Genomic DNA, 20,443 nt, shown 5'->3' with positions numbered 1-20,443 from the left:
TACTCTTGTTTTTCACTTTCACAAAGGAGAAAGGCTGATATCAGCTTGCTGAATAGCAGAGCCATCTAAATTAATTTCACATGGAGCGTCTGGTCTCAGCAGTTGGATGCTAATCCTTTGCAGCACTGCAGCCACATAAGTGCTCAGGAATAGACTAGAGAGGAGGTCTAATTCAAGACAAAGACAAGGCAACAGAGGCACTAACGACAAAAAAAACCAACAAGGTTTTAGGCTACTATGAGGGAAGCAAAGTTGCCAGAAAGACTCAGAAGCTGTTTTCATTCTAAGAAAGCAGGAGAATGAAGGAAAAGAGCAGCTCAATTTCAAACATACATGACAAATACATGCCACCTCAATCTCCTGCACAAACCTGACATTCTGACTTTGCCTTCAACTCTTTGCCACTTCCTATTCCCGACAGCAGCTGCATAAGAAGAAAGCAACAGGAAGAACAGAAGCAGCTACCAAATGCTTTACCTTTCACCACTTTGGTAATTGCTCTAAAATTCAGTTTGGCCAATGTCAGCAAGTAATCAGAAAGACTTTGATTGAATCACCTGACTGTAGTAAGGCATCAGCTTGCCAGAAACTGGCCCCAAAGACATCTAAAAACAGTGTAAGTAAGGGAATGTGTGATGCTTTCAGAAGAGGTATAGCTAATAACAAATAAGTGCCTAAGCGCTGCATGTGAGTTTCACTGACAGTAACTGTGTCAGTCTAATGTCAACATCACAGGGAGTTACAGCAGCAAAAACAATACTCACATAATTATAGTAATATGCTTCCCTATGGTGACTCCCTCTGTAAGCCTACAGATGGGTTGAAATAGTCTAAGCAAGGCATAAAGCTTTCATTAGGAGTTATAATTCTGCAGTGGGTAGGGTTGTTAAAACACTAAGAGTTAAGATGTGCAGAGCGTGCTCTTGGGTCTCTCTAAAATGAGCACATTGTATCCGCCCTTAATTATGGTATGCCAGTGTTTATCTCAGCCTAAAAAGATACAGTTTGTATATTAGGATTATTTTAATTATATTGAATAACCCGAGATCCTCAGTGATTTGATCCCCTTTCCCCTTCACCCCCCCATAACACATTAGTTCTAATAGGCTCCAGTAAAAATACAAGTGGTAAATCATCACAAATGCAGATCCACTGAAAAAAAGCATGATTTTCACAGCACAGTGCTGGTCTGTCCTGCTACTCAGATATGTAAGACTTGCATTAAAAAAATTAAAGTTCCTTCAAGGGAAAAATATACACAATAAGATACACAGTGCCAAGATCTCCTTTTTCACTTTACAAGTGCACCAGAGACAGTTTTGCACTATGTTGAGCCAAATAATTTCTTAAAATGACTGGGCTCGGGTCTGAAAAACGTGCAGACAGAGTCCTAAGAAAAAGTGTTCAGGTCTTATGACTCTGAGCCATCTGTGAACTAAAGGCATAGGGACTGCCTCAACTGATGAAGCTGAGAGCTCTGTTTTTGCAATACACTTTGAATCACCTTTAATGTGCCTATTAAGTGGGCACTAGCTATTTCGCAAATGTCCTGGTGAAAATGCCATGGGTGTGAAAAACAGCAGATGGTTAATGGGGGTGGAAAGCTATACAAATCGTTAGAGAGGCATGGAAAATTCACTGCTGGCTGTAAACCAGTTAGGAGACAAGGGCAGCTGTAAACAGCTAGGTGAAAGGAGGTTAGGGACATGTGGTAGCTGCTCCAGCTTGACTGCTGCTATTTTCCTCTCTCAAAAAACAGACAAGTGTCAAAAGAAGCATTTGTAATCCACGTATTAACAGCAAGGTGGTTTCCACTGTGCTACAGTTTCCAGCCTTCCACAGCACCTTAGACCTGATAATGGAATCACATAAAGATCCTGGTGGTCACTTAGAAAAGCACCATTAAGTTGTATGTACCTGACTGTTAAATCCCAGCCAAGTTTTCATCTGTAAGTGACATACCAACATGCTGAGGGTATATGGAGCATAAACATAACATCAAGCCAAAAGGAGGCCAAGGCAGGAGAGAAAGGAAACTCAGTACAGTCCACCTTCCACTGTACTCCTAATACAAGAAAGCCAAAACCCTCGAAGTGCAAACAAGTTGTGACACACAATTACACTATCAAAATCAAGGGAGAATTATTTTCCTATTTATCCAAACAACATACAGTGCTTTGGGAGAGAAATGTTTTCAGACTAACCATGTTACAAGATCTCATGACGACATTCCATACTCAGAACTTTTGTGACATTCTTCCTACTGTGGATTCCATCCTCTCTGATGATATTTTTAAAGGAGCCTTCTCCCTATTCTTTCAGTGTTCTGTTGGCAGCTGATATACTTTTAACATCCAATTCCATAAATATCACTGCTGCACTCTTGTATACTGTGTCTGTCAAAATCAGCAGATGTCATACAGTGTAATACATAAAACAGCATATCAAGAAGGAAAAGGAACACTGATATCTCTAAGAAACTATTTGGCCTCTCCACCAATTCAGAAAGATGCTTCTCATTTATCACAGAAACACATCTGGCATTTCAAAGCAGACATGAAGAACTCTAGAAGTAAAGGAAGTGTAAATGCTTTTCAACTTTATTCTTGCTGGGAGGGTAGTGGCATCCTGACATGTCACATCATTCACTGAAGATGGACTGGGATCCATCAGGCTCCTAGCTCAGTCAGCATTTATGGTATTAAGTGCCGCAGTAATCTTTGCTTGGCTGCAGTGTTCTGTTCAGCCTGCAAACACGGTATTCCCAATTTCAGGTACTTTTGCTGCATCAGAACCAAAGTAATCATCACTAACCAAAAGGGAAAGTGACCAGACCTGAAAGCATAGAAACCATATAATGAGCAACATGTCAGGCTGGTACTGCACAATATTTGTACAAACCAGTCAAAAACAGGTATTACAAATGGATGTGGAAAATTATAAGTTACAAACACAATCAAATGTTTTTGATGATGGATCTCCCTGAAAAGAGAAAATCTGTTCAGGAATAAATGTAACAGCTTCAAAAAAGAAGAAAATAAAATACTGATCCAAAAAAAAAATCAACTTTTCCATTGGATAAATATATTTGAAATAGTTGTACAGTTCACAGTGGCATAAAGTGTTCTGATTGCTTGAGTGCTTGAAAATATCTCATCAGTAAAAAAATACCAGAGCTGGGGGAGGAAAACCCTCTCTCTGAATTCTGTGGGCAAATGCACAGGTTTTGGCAGACATCAGGTCATTGGATCCATGGGAAACCAACAGCATTGCAGGACTGCAGATCACAAGTCAGGGGATGGAGGATACGAGGAATAGTAAGGCCCATTTTCCTGAAATGAGAATAGAATAAGTAGTTGAACAAAAACCTTCTCCAATACACCTCAGTGTAACAAATGCTAATACAGAGACAAAAACAAACAGGTACTCTGACTGCTTCTTCCATGAGTACAGTGACCACAACTCACCAAGGACAGGACTGTGTTGGTGATCAGGCAAAAACAGGCCTTGGTTTTGCCTTTGTTTTAAACAAAAACAACAGGTCAAAAATTCAGCCACAGCTATGATGCAAGGAAGACACAAATGCCAGGAAAGCAAGTTATTCAGTTCAAGACAAAGTTGCCTATGCAGCTCTGGCTGTTGCTTTGTATTTAGAGCACAACTTGTTTGAATTAACTTGGGCAGTGGAAACCATATTCATTCCACCATTTGGGTAGAGACCCGAGATGGGGAAGAAAGGAGGAAGAACCAATGCTGTGGCAAGGTTCCCAACTTGATTTCCACTTTTCTTTGCTGCTTCCCCACTCACCCCTGCCATGTACTTGATACATGGCATAGGAAAGAAAAAAAACAGGGTTTCTTTTGTTTTAAAACATAGGTGTAAATTATATAGTATATGCATGACAAGTTACATATTGTAGACAGGCTCTTAGCATGTTAAGCTATGGTTCTTGGCTGAAGAAATACAGTCCCTCTTATGTACACAAGAGGCTAAAACTATTGGGAACAAAGTCTGCTTCTTGGTCAAGCCCACTCCTTGGATTACATACAAAATACAGAACAACTAGACTCTCTCTTTCCTTTCCTCATACTTAAGATGTGGAAATCAAGCCTTTAAAAGCTTTTGCTGACCAGAACAAGACATACACAATAAGTACACTTGGGAGCACAGACATACTTGCCACATGAAATCACTCACCCTGGCATCATACTCAAGAACAAAAGGAGGGAGATCAATCTGTTCTGGAGGTATGGCTGTGAATAACTGCTGAAGGCTTTCCACATAGTGGATCTTGTCCTTTAGCCCTGAGACAGTAAAGGTAGTGAAAAACCATGTTGAGACCTGAAGACAAACCCCAAACAAAAACTAATTAAGATGGTGCTGTTTCAAAACCTTACCATTCAATATAATATTCAAAAATAGGCTTGAGTTACAACTAAGGCACTGATATAATTGCAATAACACAAGGTCAGACAGTACACACCACTGTTTCCTAGCAAGCTTCACAGCTTTAAAGCTAGTGCTGTCCAATTCCATACTAGCTCCTCCCTAGCTGCCAATTTAAGTTCCCTTTTCTACTTTTCTCTACTTTAGAAAACCACATGGTTAAAAGTATCAATTCTTTTTTTTCCTTCCAGAAAACAGCATAGAACAGAGAAAAATATGCTGTCTCTCAGGTGGGTCATAATCTTCTATTGTAATAGGTTTCTCCTAAAAGTTTTATTACAAGAAAAAAATCTTGTGTTGAAAAAGCTGCAAGTAATCTGCAACAACCTCTATATACATTTTTGATCTTCAGAAATGGCTTTTATTACCATTACAAAAAAACAAGACAAAAATTGCTCATAATGAAAATGAATATGATGATTATGAATATTAATTTGTGTGTTTCAATTTTGAAACATTCTAAAAATCACAGTCAATTTAAGCTTATGTAAACAATTTCTCTGGGCAAGGTTATTCAATAACCACCTACTAATGCTTCACTCATAACACACCAGCTTCCAGAAAGCTTTGTTTGGATGAATGGAGAATGAGAGAATTCACAAAAAAGATGCCCTAAAGATCCCTTTATTTGCATGGAGACAGCTACAGCAAAAACATTTATGTACAAGAGTAAAGTGTATAGTAATTCAAGGGTATCTTACCACAAGTTGTCACTCAGCAACAATTGTGATAACCTAAAAACGAAACGTACAAAATACCCCCCCCCCAAATAACTGGAAATCCATCTAATCCATTTTCCCTTCATGAATGAAGGAAAACTTTTCACGATGGAAGTTAGGAACCCTTCTAGTTATATGAAGTAACATTTGTTACTGTTGCCTGTTGTGTGATTTCATAGTAAAAATTGCTCTTTTCCAAAACCACTACAAGAGAATCGAGTTTCTCACAGACCATAGAAATGCTCACATCAAAGCAAAAGGCAGAATTAACCTACAAAAATTGACTGTGTAGGGATATGTAGACACATATCCTGCTTCTACTTCTTTGTGTTTTTGAGAAACTGCTAAACCCTGCATACTTAAAACCATGTGTTATAGATAAGCAGTCAGCCTTGGAATATACATAATTTAAAACAGTTTCATATCTAGAAACCAAACAATCTTGGCACCATGAAATACATAAGTACATTCAGAACAATGCTTGTTTTCTAGGGATATGTGAATTTCCAAGTTTCTCTTATCTCTTTTAGCACAGAAATAAACACTGCAACTGTAAAAGACAGCACGAACTCATTGTTCCAGGATTCAATACAGCTTTTTAGCAGTCACCATCTTCACCAGGACTTTCTACTGCATATCCTATATCATATTTCGTAAGCAGGCTGTCTCTGCAACAGCCAGCAGCAATCCTTCTTGCCTTTCAGTTGAAGAAAAGGCTTGTCAGGATGACACTGACATATCCTTTTATCTCCAGCTGTACTGCTAGAATTGGGTACAAACCAATTAGATTTCCAGCAAGTCAGAGAGTTCTGTCTTTCTCATCCTCCCTGCTTTCTGCCAACTATCTGCTTGTCCTGTATATCTGCAGAGTTCCACTGCTTTTCTCAAAGGGACAAAAAAAAAAAGGCAATGGACTGGTAAACATGACTTCCCATCCTCCAACATAAAACATTTCCCAATCAAATAGAGTTGCACAGGAAGAGAGGAGGGGGGTAATGTACTGCTGAGAACCTGGAACACTAGCATTTCCCAGCTTCAGCTTTTCCACTCAGTTTTGTGACCTTAGTAATGCTATTTGCTCATTCATTTTCTGAAGCATCAGAGCTGGAAGCTCTAATTCTATCACTCAGACTTCAGATACGTATAGGGGGAAAACAAATAATAATCCTGACAGAAAATGGAAAATACACTGCTGGGAGGCTGCAATCTCATCTGTGTAAAGACAAGAAGCTCCAAGTCTCACAGTGTCCCAGCTGTACACACAGAAAAAGAATAGAATCTTCAGAAAATCAGCAGTTGAGAAATCCCTGCTGAATATGTAAAATGTATCACATTTTAATCAATGTCAGCAAAAAAAAAAAAGTAGAACAAATACACTTGATGTGAACATGGAGGATCATATTTCTAATCTTTTAGTAGGACAAAAATTTTTTAGGAAGGGCTGCTGCCTGACACTCAGATCATCTGAAGTAGTCACATAAATGCAAAATACAGAAGAAAGAGAGCGCCATCTTCTGTTGCCCCACACAGGTCATAGCAAAGGATAGCATCTTACAGTTTGACCAGTTTTTCATCTCCGAAAGGACAGGCAGGATTTTTCAGTTCTCCATATGACAAAAGCATTATTCCCACTTCCCTTTGCTACTACACACTCTATAATCCTAACTAATCTCATTGCTGCTTGACACATTTCTCTGTTAAGGATATACACAGCAAAACAGGAACAAGACGACTGCACTGCACTGCAGGCTGGAAGACCTAGAAGATACTAGAAGATGGAAAGGCTAGATCAAAGGAAGAAATGAATTTCAAATTCTGTTCCTGGAGTCAGAAGATATTGTCTAATTTTGAAAGCCTCTATATAACTTATGTTCCTTACACTACAGTTTTACATGCTACTCTGCCAATATCCAAAATGTTTTGGTTTTTTCTTCTTTCTACTATATACCTCACCTTTGAACGAAATGTTGGGTGGACAAAATATAACGCCTTCAAATTCCTTTTGTACCTGGTTTAAAAAAGAAAAACAGCTCTTTAGAAGTGATATCTAATTATGTTCACTGAGACAGCAACTGTCAAAACATAGATCATTTTGCTTAAGTGCCTGTGCTGTCATTTTAAAAAGCTAGATCTTGTATAAGCAAGGGCACATATTAAGACTAAATGCAAAAAACCAGAATTATTAGTTTTTATTATCATAGCCTATCATCTTTTTTGTGGACAGTAAAAGTTATGGACAACTTATGACTGCCAACGTTACCCAAGCCTCTTCCTTCACAACTAGAAACATACTTCTAATGACGTCAGGCTCCAAAAGCTCCACTTCTGGAGAGACAATAAAAACCCCATACATTTATTTCTGTAACAGCTATAGATAGGAGATGGCAGAGAACAGAGCTTCTTGATTTCAAATACAGTTCTGAGCTGAAAAGTTTAAATATCCCTTCTTCTTGCTTTTGTTACTCAGATCTTTGCCCCAGCACAATAACTAAATGGGAAAACAGGTAAAAGGAATGGCAAACATTTGCACAGAACAGTAGGGTTATTCTCATATTGACACTCACTTGGCATCAACAATATCATAGAGTTTCTTCAAGAAATTAGAATCTAGTTGATTGTAATCATTTGTGAGTGTATGGAAATACACTAGGACATATTCCTTAACTGCAATATGATCCATGACGTGGATGAAATACAGAAGAGCCTGAAATGGAAAAAAAAAAAAAAAGATGGAATTATTTGCAAAGAAATAAATTCCTTCACAGTTGCATTATATTTTAATATGCTTCTTCTAATTCATTCACAGATAAGAAATTATGAAACTGCATGGTGTTCTGTTTGAGCTACAAAAGCAAGGTGAATATTCCGAATCTTTAACTTGACTGCAGTCATTTGAATGCCTTTTTTGGTCTACCTCACTTGACAGATAAATTCCTGCTGTTTTCATGAAAAACTATTTTGACTTGTTACGTTTAACTTTGTGTTTTCCAGTTACAGAAGCAGGGTGAGTCTCTTTGAGAAGAAGAATCAGTTAATGTAAGGCATGTTTCTCTGAACACAGTCCAGTTCCTTCTCCAGAAAAGCCATCCCAAAATACACAAAATTACATAGGGGAATAAGTTTTGATCTGTTTAGGTAAATATTTTTTAGTTACCCTGTTTTTAGGGGCAAGCACTGATCTACACTTTCTGGTGACCAGCAATAGAACCCTAGGGAATGACATGAACCTAAAATGGGGAGGTTCAAGCTGCATATCAGGAAAAGGTTCTCTGCCAGGAGAGCGGTCAAACATGGGAACAGGCTCCCCAGGGAAGTAAGGTGGTCATGGCACTGAGCTTGCCTCTGGATGATGCTCTCAGATGTAAGGTCTGATTTTTAAGTAGTCCTGTGTGGAGCCAGGAGTTGGACTTGATGATCCTTCTGTGTCCCTTCTAACTTGGAGCATTCTATGATTCATTTAAGCCATCTACAGATAACACTTCTAGTATTAACTCCAAGTTACTCTTGTAACCTGACTCTCAAATTCTGAACATTCATATTCAAATTACACAACTTTAAATTTTACAAAGTCTTACTTTTTCCATGTCTATCAACGTTACAGGGATATTTCTTCCAACAACTACCATCACTGTGCGACCACAGTTATCCACACCTACAAGAAAAAAATAACACAATGAAACATCTCCCAGCCATGTCTGATTCTTAAGTTGTTCCTTTTTTAAACCAGGAAAACACAACTCAGAATTTTCATAATGCATCTGGTTTCTATCTCAGAAATCAGAGGAAGTATGCTAGAGTTACTTCTCACTATGCCAGTACCTATGCTGGTCTAGAAAAGGCAGTTGCATCATATCCTAGAAACTTAAGTATCAAGGAAGATAATTTTACATCAGTTGTGCACATGACATTTACCTAAATCAAGAAATACCAGCCTAAAACATGCCTTATCTAAGACAAAATAATTAAAAATTAAAAGTGGAAAGTATTGCACAGCCTTGCTATTTGTACAAAGATGATGGTAAGCATCTGGAGTTTCAGGAGGCAAAAGTTTTGAGTAGAATTTCTCTGTAGAGCCCCTGGCTATGTAGACACAACTATGATTTTAAAAGCTTGACTATTTGCTTCTTTCAGTCATGATGCAAAGCAGTAATAAGCCACTAGGACCAGCAAGTTTCACCTCCAAATGTGACACCACCTAAAGAAAAAGAACAAGAAGGTATTTCTGCTTCCCATGCTGCGAGGACCTAGCAGCTAATACTTTCCACCAAACTCATCAGGACTGTTCATTCTCTCCCTAATTTCCATATCTACCAAACTCAAGGTTATAAGATATACTTCTCAGGTTACTATGCCAGTAGTGCTGTAAGGAGCATGCAGGAAAGAGTGATTCAAATCCAAACGGAGGGAAAAGAAACAAGACTTTCTTCAGAGAAACTTCATCAAAAGCTGCTTTGGTTACTGTTTATTCTCTGCATTAATCACTTGAAAGCAACATTCATTTATTTGCAAGAAAATGGGTTATTCAGACCAGACAATGAATTACCTCACACAGAGCATCTTATAAATTGGTTTAATCTAATGGTACTTATTACATCAAAAACTGCCAGCAAGAAAGCATAACTGCAATTCTCTATAATTGTTGCTGAATTAGCCACAGAACATTACTTTTTTTGTTGTTGTTCAAATTCCCATTCCCACCGAGTTCATTCTTCCTTGCAGAACGTTACTGGTTACATTCTGCAGATAAATTTAGAACATGCAAGTATCCTCTGCCTGTTAAAGAGAAGCTCTTTGGGAGTTTACCACACAGTGTTCTAAAGTCAATTAAGAGAGAACACCCACTTTACTACACTAGGCCTAGCTCAATGATACTATATGTTGTACTCAAACAGAAAATGTTACATTTCTATTTTGTATTTTTATTCTATGGCAATACACATTAGTCATCAGTACCTTGAACTCACCTGTCTGGTACAAGGCTTTAAGGGAAGCAATGTCAGAGAGGTCTTCAGCTCTTGCTTGACACAGCCAACGATTGTAACTAGAAAAAAAAAAAGACATCTGGTCAAATCTAGTCCTCCCCCTTTGGCACTAAAAGCCTGAAGAAGTATATGGAGGGAAGGATAAAAAACTCAGTGAGCGATCTCTCTTAACATGAATTTCTGACCAATGGGGCTTCTTTCAAATTGCAAAAGAAGTGTCAGGGAGGGAAAAAAAAAAATAAGTGCTCATGGACTCATCTAATGAGGTTTATTGGGGCACTGAATATGCAATTGCTGGTACACAATACACAACTGCTGGTGATTTTGCATTTGGGCTGAAAACATTTTAATTTTTCCATTGAAGTGCCAGCATTTTAAAAAAATCTGAAGAATTCTTGAAAAGGAGTCTAAAAGTTGTACCCAGCAACCAGAGTCATATATGGGTACTACTTTAGTTTTTGAGTGGTGAACAATTTGACTAGGCATAGCAAACATCATTCCTCAAGAGTCTCTTGGATAGGCTTCTTGGAAAGTGGTCAGGTACATTAAGATTAATGGCAGAATAGAAAGAAAATAAACAAGAAAAGAAATAAATGGATACTGCAGCTTTTTCATCTTTCTACTTTGAGACAAAGAGGTAAACTACTGCTAGCAGCCCGGAGCCTCTGAAGCAAGCAGGCAATACTAACGCCAGTGACCCCACCACACAGAGCAGTGACAAAGCAGTGACATCAAGTGACAAAAGGACAAGCCAGCTGTTCCAGTGCACTGGGAAAGCCATTGAATCCACTGGCATGCCTTTTGCTACCCATTCCATTCAGAACAAAGAAGCTGCTACTGAGACTGAGGGTGAAACCAGACTTAACAGGTAACGAAACAAACACGAAGGTTGGACCTCTGAACAACTAGCTAACCCAAAACATTCACACAGACAAGGAAATTCTCACTTCCTCTGGTGCTGTTTTTGCAGTGCTGCCTCTGACAGCTGTCCTTGAAGGATGAGGCGTCTCTGTTTATCAACATCTCCCTCCATGCGGGCAAAAGCATGGGAACCAATGAAAGACAAATCTGCCTCCAGCCCCTCTTCATCTGAAGCATCTGCAGTAGAAACAAAGGTAGCATAAAATGTTCAAGCAGCATATGAAACAGCAGTGCTGCTTCTGAATTGCTGTATCTCAGTGAGCCAACCCATTCATCATGATACACAAAGAACACAACGTACCATGATTGTAACACATACTTGAGAACTACAGACTTAACCTTAAGATGTTGGTTTGTCTGTAAAATAACTTTGCAGGTCCTAGTTAACCCCTTGTAATGAAGGGAATGACAGTTAACTCTCTCAGAAGGACTCCAAAAATAAGGTCTGGAGAGAGTGAATTAGAGTTTACAGTTGTCTTAGCTGTCAAAAGAGGAAAAGTAAGCATGCAGAATGACACATGCTGCAGTTTTATTCAGTTTAGAAGCTGTACTGCAGGAAAGGCTCAAGTCTTCCTTTTGTACTGATACTACTGTAACAGAGGCAGTAGACAAGTTGATAACCTGAGTCTGGTTATCTGCTACCCGGCTGTGAGATGAAGTACAACAGCACAGGCTCACTCACTGCTAACAATATGAGAATGCTCCACTGAACTTGACATCCTCAAGGAAAACTGCTGAGGCTTCTGGTACTGCCTCTCTGGGCAGTTTGGATAAAAACTGAGTTTCATAGCTCTAGTGCGACGTGCTATACTAACAATGGGAAAAGGCAACAAGATTCCACTACACATTTGCCTCCATATATGTCAAACCAAACATTTCCTAAGTTGCTAACCAGTGGTTGAATGTCTCACAGCAATCAGTCAAAGGAGCAAACATCACTAGCCAGAGGTTTAGGTAGAGAGGGGAAAAGAAAACAAACAAGAAACTACAGTCTGAACAGTAGTGGCTACATTACTTCTCGTACCACAAACAGGAAAATTAAGTTACTGCTATCCTTTTTGCATACTCACCCTTATTGCTACCAGCCATGCAAAAGCAGAAAACCTTTTAAACTTACTCCAAATTCTTTGCTTTTCATAGCTTAAGGCCCCACTTGAAGTGCAAACCTTTCACAGGACTACTTAGTAGGGAAGACAGCTAAGCCCATTCACACTGTTTTAATTTTCATCTCTCAACATCCCAATCCTGAAACCTAGGCAACCTCTTTACAACTTGAATTCACTCACTAAGCTTTTGATAATCACTTCTCAAACACCTGGAATTATTTAGTTCCTCTACCTTTTAGAGAGTTACTGCTATTTTTCATTAAGCACCTACTATTTTGATGCACGTGCAGCGACAACAAAAATCAGATCAAGATGCAGACAATGTTTCAAGACATAGTGTGTGACAATCCATTAACAACAATGCTTCTTTCAGTCAAGGACTGGTACAATTCTGAAGGGGAAAAAACAGTCCTAACCAACTCGGGAGAAAAATTGCAGAAGGAATGAATTCCCTATCCCTCCCTCCAAAAAAAATAAGACAAAACAACAGATTTACCACATCCTCCAGTCACTCTCCACAGTGAAGCAGGAAGCAGAAGTTGCTGCTGTGGAACATGCAAAGCTTACAAGGCAGCCTGACAATTCTCCTTGTTACAATTTGTCTTCCCACACCACCTCATCCAAGACATCTCTTTGCTTGCTATGCACTTTTTCTCTTTTTCCCTGTCTTCCACATAGAGACCTTATTCCAAAATTCATTTAAAAACTCACCATCTGGAACACCTGGCTTTTCAGTAATCCTGATCTGCCGTTCTGGAACTACAGGCTCTCCTTCTGCATTACCAATATCTGCAGGGAGGTAAGGCAAGGATTGTATCTCTTCTTCCAAAGATCTTGGAAAATACAGAGGCATCAACTTCTGGTAAGTGGCCTACAAATAAGAAAAATGCGTGAAGGTCCACCACGCATCCCTGCTCTTCAGACATATAACACCTGCCCTTGTAGCAGGGAGTTTCCTTGAGGTCTGGAGGCAAAGCACTGCTTCCCTGGATGCTTAATTTGGGCGGCTACTTGGCAATAAAAAGCAGATAGCCTCTATTAAAGTTAATTTTTCTTTTTTTCTTTTTTTTTTTTTTTTGCCACACTGGCAAGTGACCCTGAGAAGATCCTGCTTTAAAGTCATGAACTTGGGTAGAAAGTAGATAATTCTGTTTTGTAATGAATTTACATGGATGACAGACTTAAAGAATGCTCATATTAAAGTGGGTCACTATGAGTCCCCACTAAGTTACTTATTTTCCTCATCCAGAGGAAACAATATGAATGGTGCTGGTGTTCTCCACAGGAACAACCACTAGCAAGTCTGATATTTATTAAGAAATAAATATTCAAAGTGTTATCACCTACCTGAAAACAAGTCAAGAAATATGAAGGTTGTTACTTCAACAAGCAAGCAAGCAATGTTTAGGGTGTTTGTATGTGATTTGTGTGTGAGTTATACTGGAAACCAGGGCAATCTTTTAAAGGCACAAGACAAAAACACTGTATAAGGAGCAAGCCTTGCACAAGAAATCTGTGTTCTAGCTGCTGGAACACATTAAGCACAAGTATATAGTATAAACTCTTAGTACTGACTCCTGTTCAATCAGGAACAGGCTAGCCAGAAATGGAAAGACTGTGAACACGCTGACTCTAGAAATACAAGCAGTGCTGGATAAGATACTATGCTAGTAGGAGACAGGACACTGCACCACCAGAGTCTAAGTGAGACAGGATGATTTGTAGTGGGAGTCCCAATCCAATACCATGTGGGAGTTGATACTGCTGCAGAGATGATCACACATGCCTATGAATTTCGGTGGAATGAACTTCAAGAAAATACCTCTTCAAGCTCAGAGACTGCAAACACAACCTTCTCCAGAGTCTCCCCGTGAACCTCCAGGAACCTTCTAACTGTGCCTGCAAGGAAGAACAAATGTAGTTAGAAGAACTTATTTACGCACATGACCACAAGCAAGAGAAATCAGTGGAGTGCAGAACAGAGAGACATTTCCCCTCCTATACAAGTAGCATCACAGACAGCACACAAATGTGGATTAAGTGGTGGTTTAACAAGAAATGGGTTGCTGGACATACTGCAAGTTCCATCCTCATTCTCTCCTGCTTCTCACTTTAGAGATGGATACGAAAGTTTAAGAGTCTCCGTGATTTTAGCTTACTAGGTATACTTCAATTTCACAGAATCACAGAATCGTAGGGGTTGGAAGGGACTCCACAGATCGAGTCCAGCCCCCCTGCCAAAGCAGATTCCCTACACCAGGTCACACAGGTAGGCGTCCAGGCGGGTCTTGAATATCTCCAGAGAAGGAGACTCCACAACCTCCCTGGGCAGCCTGTTCCAGTGCTCCGTCACCCTCACCGTAAAGAAGTTCTTACACACATTTGTGCAGAACTTCCTATGCTCCAGCTTCTGTCTGTTTCCCTTTGTCCTGTCTCCGCACACTGCTGAAAACAGTCTGGCCTCGCCACTTTGCCCCCCACACCTTAGATATTTATAGACCTGGATCAGGTCCCCTCTCAGTCTTCTCAAGGCTAAACAGACCCAGATCACTTAGCCTTTCTTCATAGGGGAGATGCTCCAGGCCCTTCATCATTTCTGTGGCCCTCTGCTGGACTCTTTGCAAGAGATCCCTGTCTTTTTTGTACTGGGGAGTCCAGAACTGGACACAGTACTTCAGATGAGGCCTTACCAGGGCAGAGTAGAGGGAGAAGATCACCTCCCTTGACTTTCTGGCCATACTCATTTCAACGCACCCCAGAATGCCATTGGTCTTTTTGGCCACAAGGGCACACTGCTGGCTCACGGCCAACCTGTCGTCCACCAGGACACCCAGGTCCCTCTCCGCAGAGCTCCTCTCCAGCAGGTCATCCCCCAACCTGTACTGGTGCATGCAACTATTCCTCCCCAGATGCAAGACTCTACACTTGCTTTTGTTAAACCTCATCAGGTTCCTTACTGCCCAGCTCTCCAGCCTGTTCAAGTCGCTGAATGGCAGCACAGCCTTCAGGTGTGTCAGTCAATCCTCCCAACTTCGTATCATCAGCAAACTTGCTGAGGGTGGCCACTATCCCCTCATCAAGGTCATTGATGAAGATGTTGAACAAGACCGGACCCAGCACCGACCCCTGGGGAACACCGCTGGTTACAGGCCTCCAACCAGACTCTGCACCGCCAATGACAACCCTCTGTGCTCTGCCAGTCAGCCAGTTCTCAACCCACCTCACTGTCCACTTGTCTATCCCACACTTCCTCAGCTTTGTTACAAGGGTGTTGTGGGAGACAGTATCAAATGCCTTGCTAAAATCAAGGTAGACTACATCCACTGCTCTCCCCCAATCCAGTGACAACATCATAGAAGGCTACCAGGTTGGTCAAGCATGACCTCCACCTGGTGAGCCCATGCTGACTACTCCTGATAACCTTTTCTTCCAGTTGTCTGGAGATGGCATCCAGCACAATCTGTTCCATCACCTTTCCAGGGACAGAGGTGAGGCTGACTGGCCTAATTTGTTGAATAAGAACCAAGCACACTGCAAAAAACCAAGCCAAATCCTTCCTTTACTGAGTTCTAAGCAAGTTGCCAAAACCAGATATCCCTAGAAGAAGTCATGGTTCCCTCAGTTACCACAGAAGCAGCTTGACAGCAAGCCATATAGAATTTGGTACAAAGCAAAGTCAGACACGCAAAAACTCATGGGTCAGCTATGCTAAAGCAGCATACAAAGTTATAAATGGAATGCAGACAGAAGGAGCAGGCCAATAGAAATCAAAAAGGCATAAAAAAAGAACTAAGCAAATACATAATATTCTTCTCAAAGAATGGAAAAACGCACAAAGTCATTTCAGCCAAGGACATTTTGTTTGTTTGTTTCTAGTAATCTCCATTTTTTAATTTCGTATTGATATACTTGAACCCAAACTTGAATTTTTTTTAATCTACAATGCTTTTTTTTTTTCTTATAAGTTCCATGCAACAAATGATGCAATTATAAAAAAACCCCAAACATTTCTCCTTGTTTTTTTCCCCTCAATCTGGTTCATATTAGCATCCTTTTAGAGTTCCTAGTTCTGTTTGAGGGACAGCGAACAGCTGATTCCTATTCACTGTTTTCATTCCACTTGTGAACTTACAGAAGACTATCATACACCCAGCAGTTTCAGTGTATTGAAGACTGAAGATGACTAGCCTTGGCTATTCCTTGCCTTTGCCTACTCTTGTTGACCTCCTCTGAACTTCTAGTTTTTCCTCAAACACACAACTTCAGAAGTGGATAAACCACATATTTCTAGCATCCTTTGTTTTGTTCTGCCTTGCTTAGTTGTTCCTTTGAACTCCGTTAAGCTGATGTTTTCAGGATACCACTACAGACTCAAAGTTTTGCTCTCCAGCATTAGCCCATCATGTGAAGGCAGAACCATACAGGGATAAGACAGTAGACAAGAATATCACTTCACATTTGAATATGCCAACAATACCAAAACAGCAATTAAAATTCAATCTGTTCCTTGATGTCCATATGAGGTCCTTTTTTTTTTTTTTCCCAATTACAAGCAAGCTCATCTCACTCTTCAGCATTTTTTTCCAGCTCACTAATGAATACATCGAGCAGTAAAAGTTCCAACAAGAATTTCACAGATGCTTACTGACAACCTCACAGAGAAAGGTCATTTGTTTTTATCCTCCATTTCTGTTCACCCATGTAAAGCTTGCCTCTTTATATCCTTCTTTAACACATCACAGTCCCCTAAAAAAGCAGCTTCCCTGTATCAACATCAGTCTGCAGAGATGAGCAATCTATTGAATACTACCAGTGAATTTATGTCACTTTCCAACAGACTTACGCAGTGCTATGTGGGTTGCATCCTCCAAGGGGTAGCATCTTTTCAATGAGTTAATGACACAAAATCCTACAGAGCACATTGCCTGTTCCCTGAAATCCAGAAAGAGAAATAAATAAATAGAAGCATCATCTACGGTCAGATGGAAACAGCTTCACTAATCTAATAGATAACACTAGTATTTATCCCCTGTCTCTGTGTAGTAGTAACACTCCTCTAGGTTTGCTCAGAAGAATTTTTACCTGGAAAGATACATGTCTACCATCATTAAGCAGAAACTGAGAGAACCATTAATGATTCCACACCATTTTCCCTTGTGTTTGTTCTCAGAGTTTCTCCTTCTACCTCAGCTACACTGTTTCTGCATTTTCTCATATCCTGAATGAGGAAGGTCTTCCCTCAGCTTCCTGTAATCTTCTCCAAAACTTTCCTTCCTGCATAGGATTGACAGGGAGGGAAAGAAAGGGAAAAAACAAACAAAAAACAACAACAACAGTGCTCTTCACTGCAAATACCCTAATCCCTAACCTGACCTTTTTTTTTATTTTGATCAATGGTCCAGATTCTGACTGAAATGGCTTACTTGGTCATAGCAATGATTTGACAATCATTGGCATGGAGTGACATATACTTTAAGAAAAGCAAGAACAGGAAAGTGCCACATTGTTAGAAAAGGAAAGCAAAGGTGCAGTCAACAGTCAGAGGAGTTTGAAGTAGCTCAGAGCTGGTAGACAATAATTCCATAAACGTCAAAAGTTACTCCAGATAATAGGACTAAATTGCACTCAGAAATCACTAAGCAGAATTATCAGTATTTCTTCATTATTCATAAAATGTTCAAATCCAGTTTTGACTTTGCTCATCAATTTTAAGGCAAAGACAAGCAAACAAAACCCAATAATCAATATATACTAGAAACTTTAGCTGTAGTCTGGATTACAAGACACTTACTGCTGTGCTGTAACACACAGCTCAGACTTGGAAGAACTGATCTTCCCAACCCTACATAGACATGAAGTATATTTTCTGACATTGCTCTTGTTCAAGTTTTTTTTTTATTTTTATTTTTTTTTAAATGATGACTACCATTACAACAGCCATCATGGGAGAACAGAACACAGAAAAGTAGAAACCATAAACATGAACTGTTAGGTAAGAGGAAATAGAAAACACCACAGATGAAAGAGAGGAAGAACTACAAACTCATCCGCAGCAAATATTGATTTAGAAATAACCTTGCCCCCTGATACAGAATTGCAGCTACAATATGAAAGCAGACAGGCCAAACATATGAATTGTTGCAGCAGTCAAATCTGCCTGTGGGTATTTCATGTGGCTGCACAAAGACACAAGAAGCTGCTGCCTGACCAAATACTTTTAAACCTTTCTGGCAGCACGGAGCCCAGCACAATTATTTACTTCTCCTCAGAACAGAGGAACACTGCACAACTCTAACTACATGGCTTCAAGACTTGAACCAGCTCAGATCTCTGTGCAGATCAAAGGATAAGGAGAAAAAGATGTGCCACGGATGGCTGTTGCTGTATGCTTACTTTGCAAGTTGCAGGACATTCCGGTAGCAGCTGTACAGAGAACTCTCAGCTGCTGTACGATAACGACTCTTGTATTTGGGTCCAACTGTGTGAATGATGAAGCGTGCAGCCAAATTAAATCCTTTGGTGAGTTTAGCCTCTCCTGTCCTGCATCCTGGGAAAAAACAAACAAACAAACAAGAATTTGCACCAACGTCACGAAAAGAAAATCAGAAGTATTCAAGCTCTTGACTTCCTCCAGAATCAGACAAGTTTCATCTTCATATGTAAAAATCAGTGTTTTTTGCTATCAAGTATTAAGGATAGTGCACTCTCTCTCTCTCTCTCTCTCAAAGCAACTGCTTAAAATACCTAGTCATGTTGAACAGGTAAGAGCTGCTTTTCAGAACTACACATATAAAGACAAACTGTTAATTGCTGGAAGTGCTGTCTTGAGTGCTTACTATGCTACATACAGAACACTGACACAATAAATATCCTTCTGAATTTAATTATTTGGATTTCGGAGACTGCTTTAAGGAGCTTTGCAGTCTTTTTATCCAAAATAAAACTTAATAGCTGCTGGCTATTAAGTTTATTAAACATTCCAGAAAACAGGAAGAGATTGAGCACACATTTCACCTACACTCCCAGAATGAGGTTACATTCATTGTTTTGCTAATTTCTTAGTGTCCACAAGGCACAAGTATGATTCTCAAAGGAGATCATACTTTTCTTGACAGACCAGATATCTAGCCTGAAGGCAGCCAAGTTGAAACAGTACATTTAATTATTCTATTTCCAGCACCCTACAGTTACACACTCTAGTACCATTTTCTGCATGCTAGCATACACCTTTACCTCACTTTGGTTTACATTTCTCTTTGGCAAGTCTCTGTAAGTTACTTTTATGCAACTCCTGCAGTCTTCTGTCAGGAAATCAGTTTATCAGAATCCTTAAAGACATCCACAGGCCCTTGTTCTTTATTCACTCTGTCAAGACATTTTGGGTCAAAAAAAATATCCAGGAACTGCTGTGGTGCTTGAAGTCTGTTTTTCCTTTAAGAAAGGCACCTGGAAGAATAGTTTGCTAACTTTCCCTACTTCTTCTTCAAATAAGTCACTTCACATGAAGTCAAGTCTACTGCAGTCCTGAACAGATGAAGTACTTCTTTCAGTCCTCTTTCCCAGCCCTCAAGGGGGAGCATTTCCCACCTTCTTTCTTTTGCTTGTACAGCTGCACTGAGCCACTAAAGCTTTCGTCCTGACTGAAAATGAATCTTTTCACTGGATTAGTTTTTAACCTGATCTTATAGACTGCTACTGCCAATGAAAAGGAATGAAACGTGAACAAGTGGCTAGGACAACCCTTCCTGTAGCAGAACTGCTATGGCTTGGCTCAAGTCAATTATGAGGCTTCATGCTGAACAGGAATGCTTACCTCTTCTCCCACTCCACTGTATTTGTTATGGTGCTCAGGCTGTTTCACAGCATATATAAAAGCATATTTTATGGCAAGATGTGTTTCAGATTGAGAATCTTACTGAAAACTTACAGCACACCTGCTTAACAGCAAGAACACATTTCCTTTAAGCCAACTCTTCATAAACTTCTTTCAATCTTACAAATCATGTCATTATTTCTACAGATGTTCACTTTGTTTCTTCTGGATTAAGAAGAAAGAATATAATGGCATACCAAGCATATATTTCAAACTACTGCACATCCTCTGAAATGCTTCAAATCAGGAGAGCGCAACTAGATACATTCAAGGTGGGAAAATTAGTAGATAAAATCTAAACAGTAAATGTATCAAGTATCAAGCTATTTCCTCCTATGAAGACAGGTTGAGGGAGCTGCAATCGTTCATCCTGAAGAAAAGAATGTTCCAGGGAA

General features: G+C 39.8%; 1 protein-coding gene across 2 annotated transcripts in view; it reads right to left on the bottom strand.

Moving 5' to 3' along the window:
* Positions 1-2,582: 2,582 nt before the first annotated feature.
* Positions 2,583-20,443, bottom strand: part of GDAP2 (ganglioside induced differentiation associated protein 2) — a 23,464-nt gene continuing 5,603 nt past the window's right edge. Inside the window, exons 4-14 of one of the 2 annotated variants that reach the window (XM_031613111.2) lie at positions 18,569-18,722; positions 17,019-17,107; positions 13,998-14,074; positions 12,887-13,046; positions 11,096-11,246; positions 10,131-10,207; positions 8,742-8,818; positions 7,731-7,870; positions 7,120-7,174; positions 4,199-4,342; positions 2,583-3,332 (exon numbers count right to left, since the gene is read on the bottom strand). In XM_031613111.2, coding sequence (XP_031468971.1) covers positions 3,285-3,332; positions 4,199-4,342; positions 7,120-7,174; positions 7,731-7,870; positions 8,742-8,818; positions 10,131-10,207; positions 11,096-11,246; positions 12,887-13,046; positions 13,998-14,074; positions 17,019-17,107; positions 18,569-18,722 — 1,172 coding nt within the window. In that variant the 3' untranslated portion in view covers positions 2,583-3,284. Of the gene's footprint in view, positions 3,333-4,198; positions 4,343-7,119; positions 7,175-7,730; positions 7,871-8,741; positions 8,819-10,130; positions 10,208-11,095; positions 11,247-12,886; positions 13,047-13,997; positions 14,075-17,018; positions 17,108-18,568; positions 18,723-20,443 lie in introns of those variants that run through there. The other variant, XM_031613112.2, reaches the window with a different exon arrangement.

The sequence above is a fragment of the Phasianus colchicus genome, chromosome 1 (assembly GCF_987193195.1).
Source record: "Phasianus colchicus chromosome 1, bPhaCol1.hap1.1, whole genome shotgun sequence".
Lineage (NCBI taxonomy): Eukaryota > Metazoa > Chordata > Aves > Galliformes > Phasianidae > Phasianus > Phasianus colchicus.
Note: the sequence above shows the minus strand (reverse complement) of the source record. Positions and strands in the feature narration are given on the sequence as shown.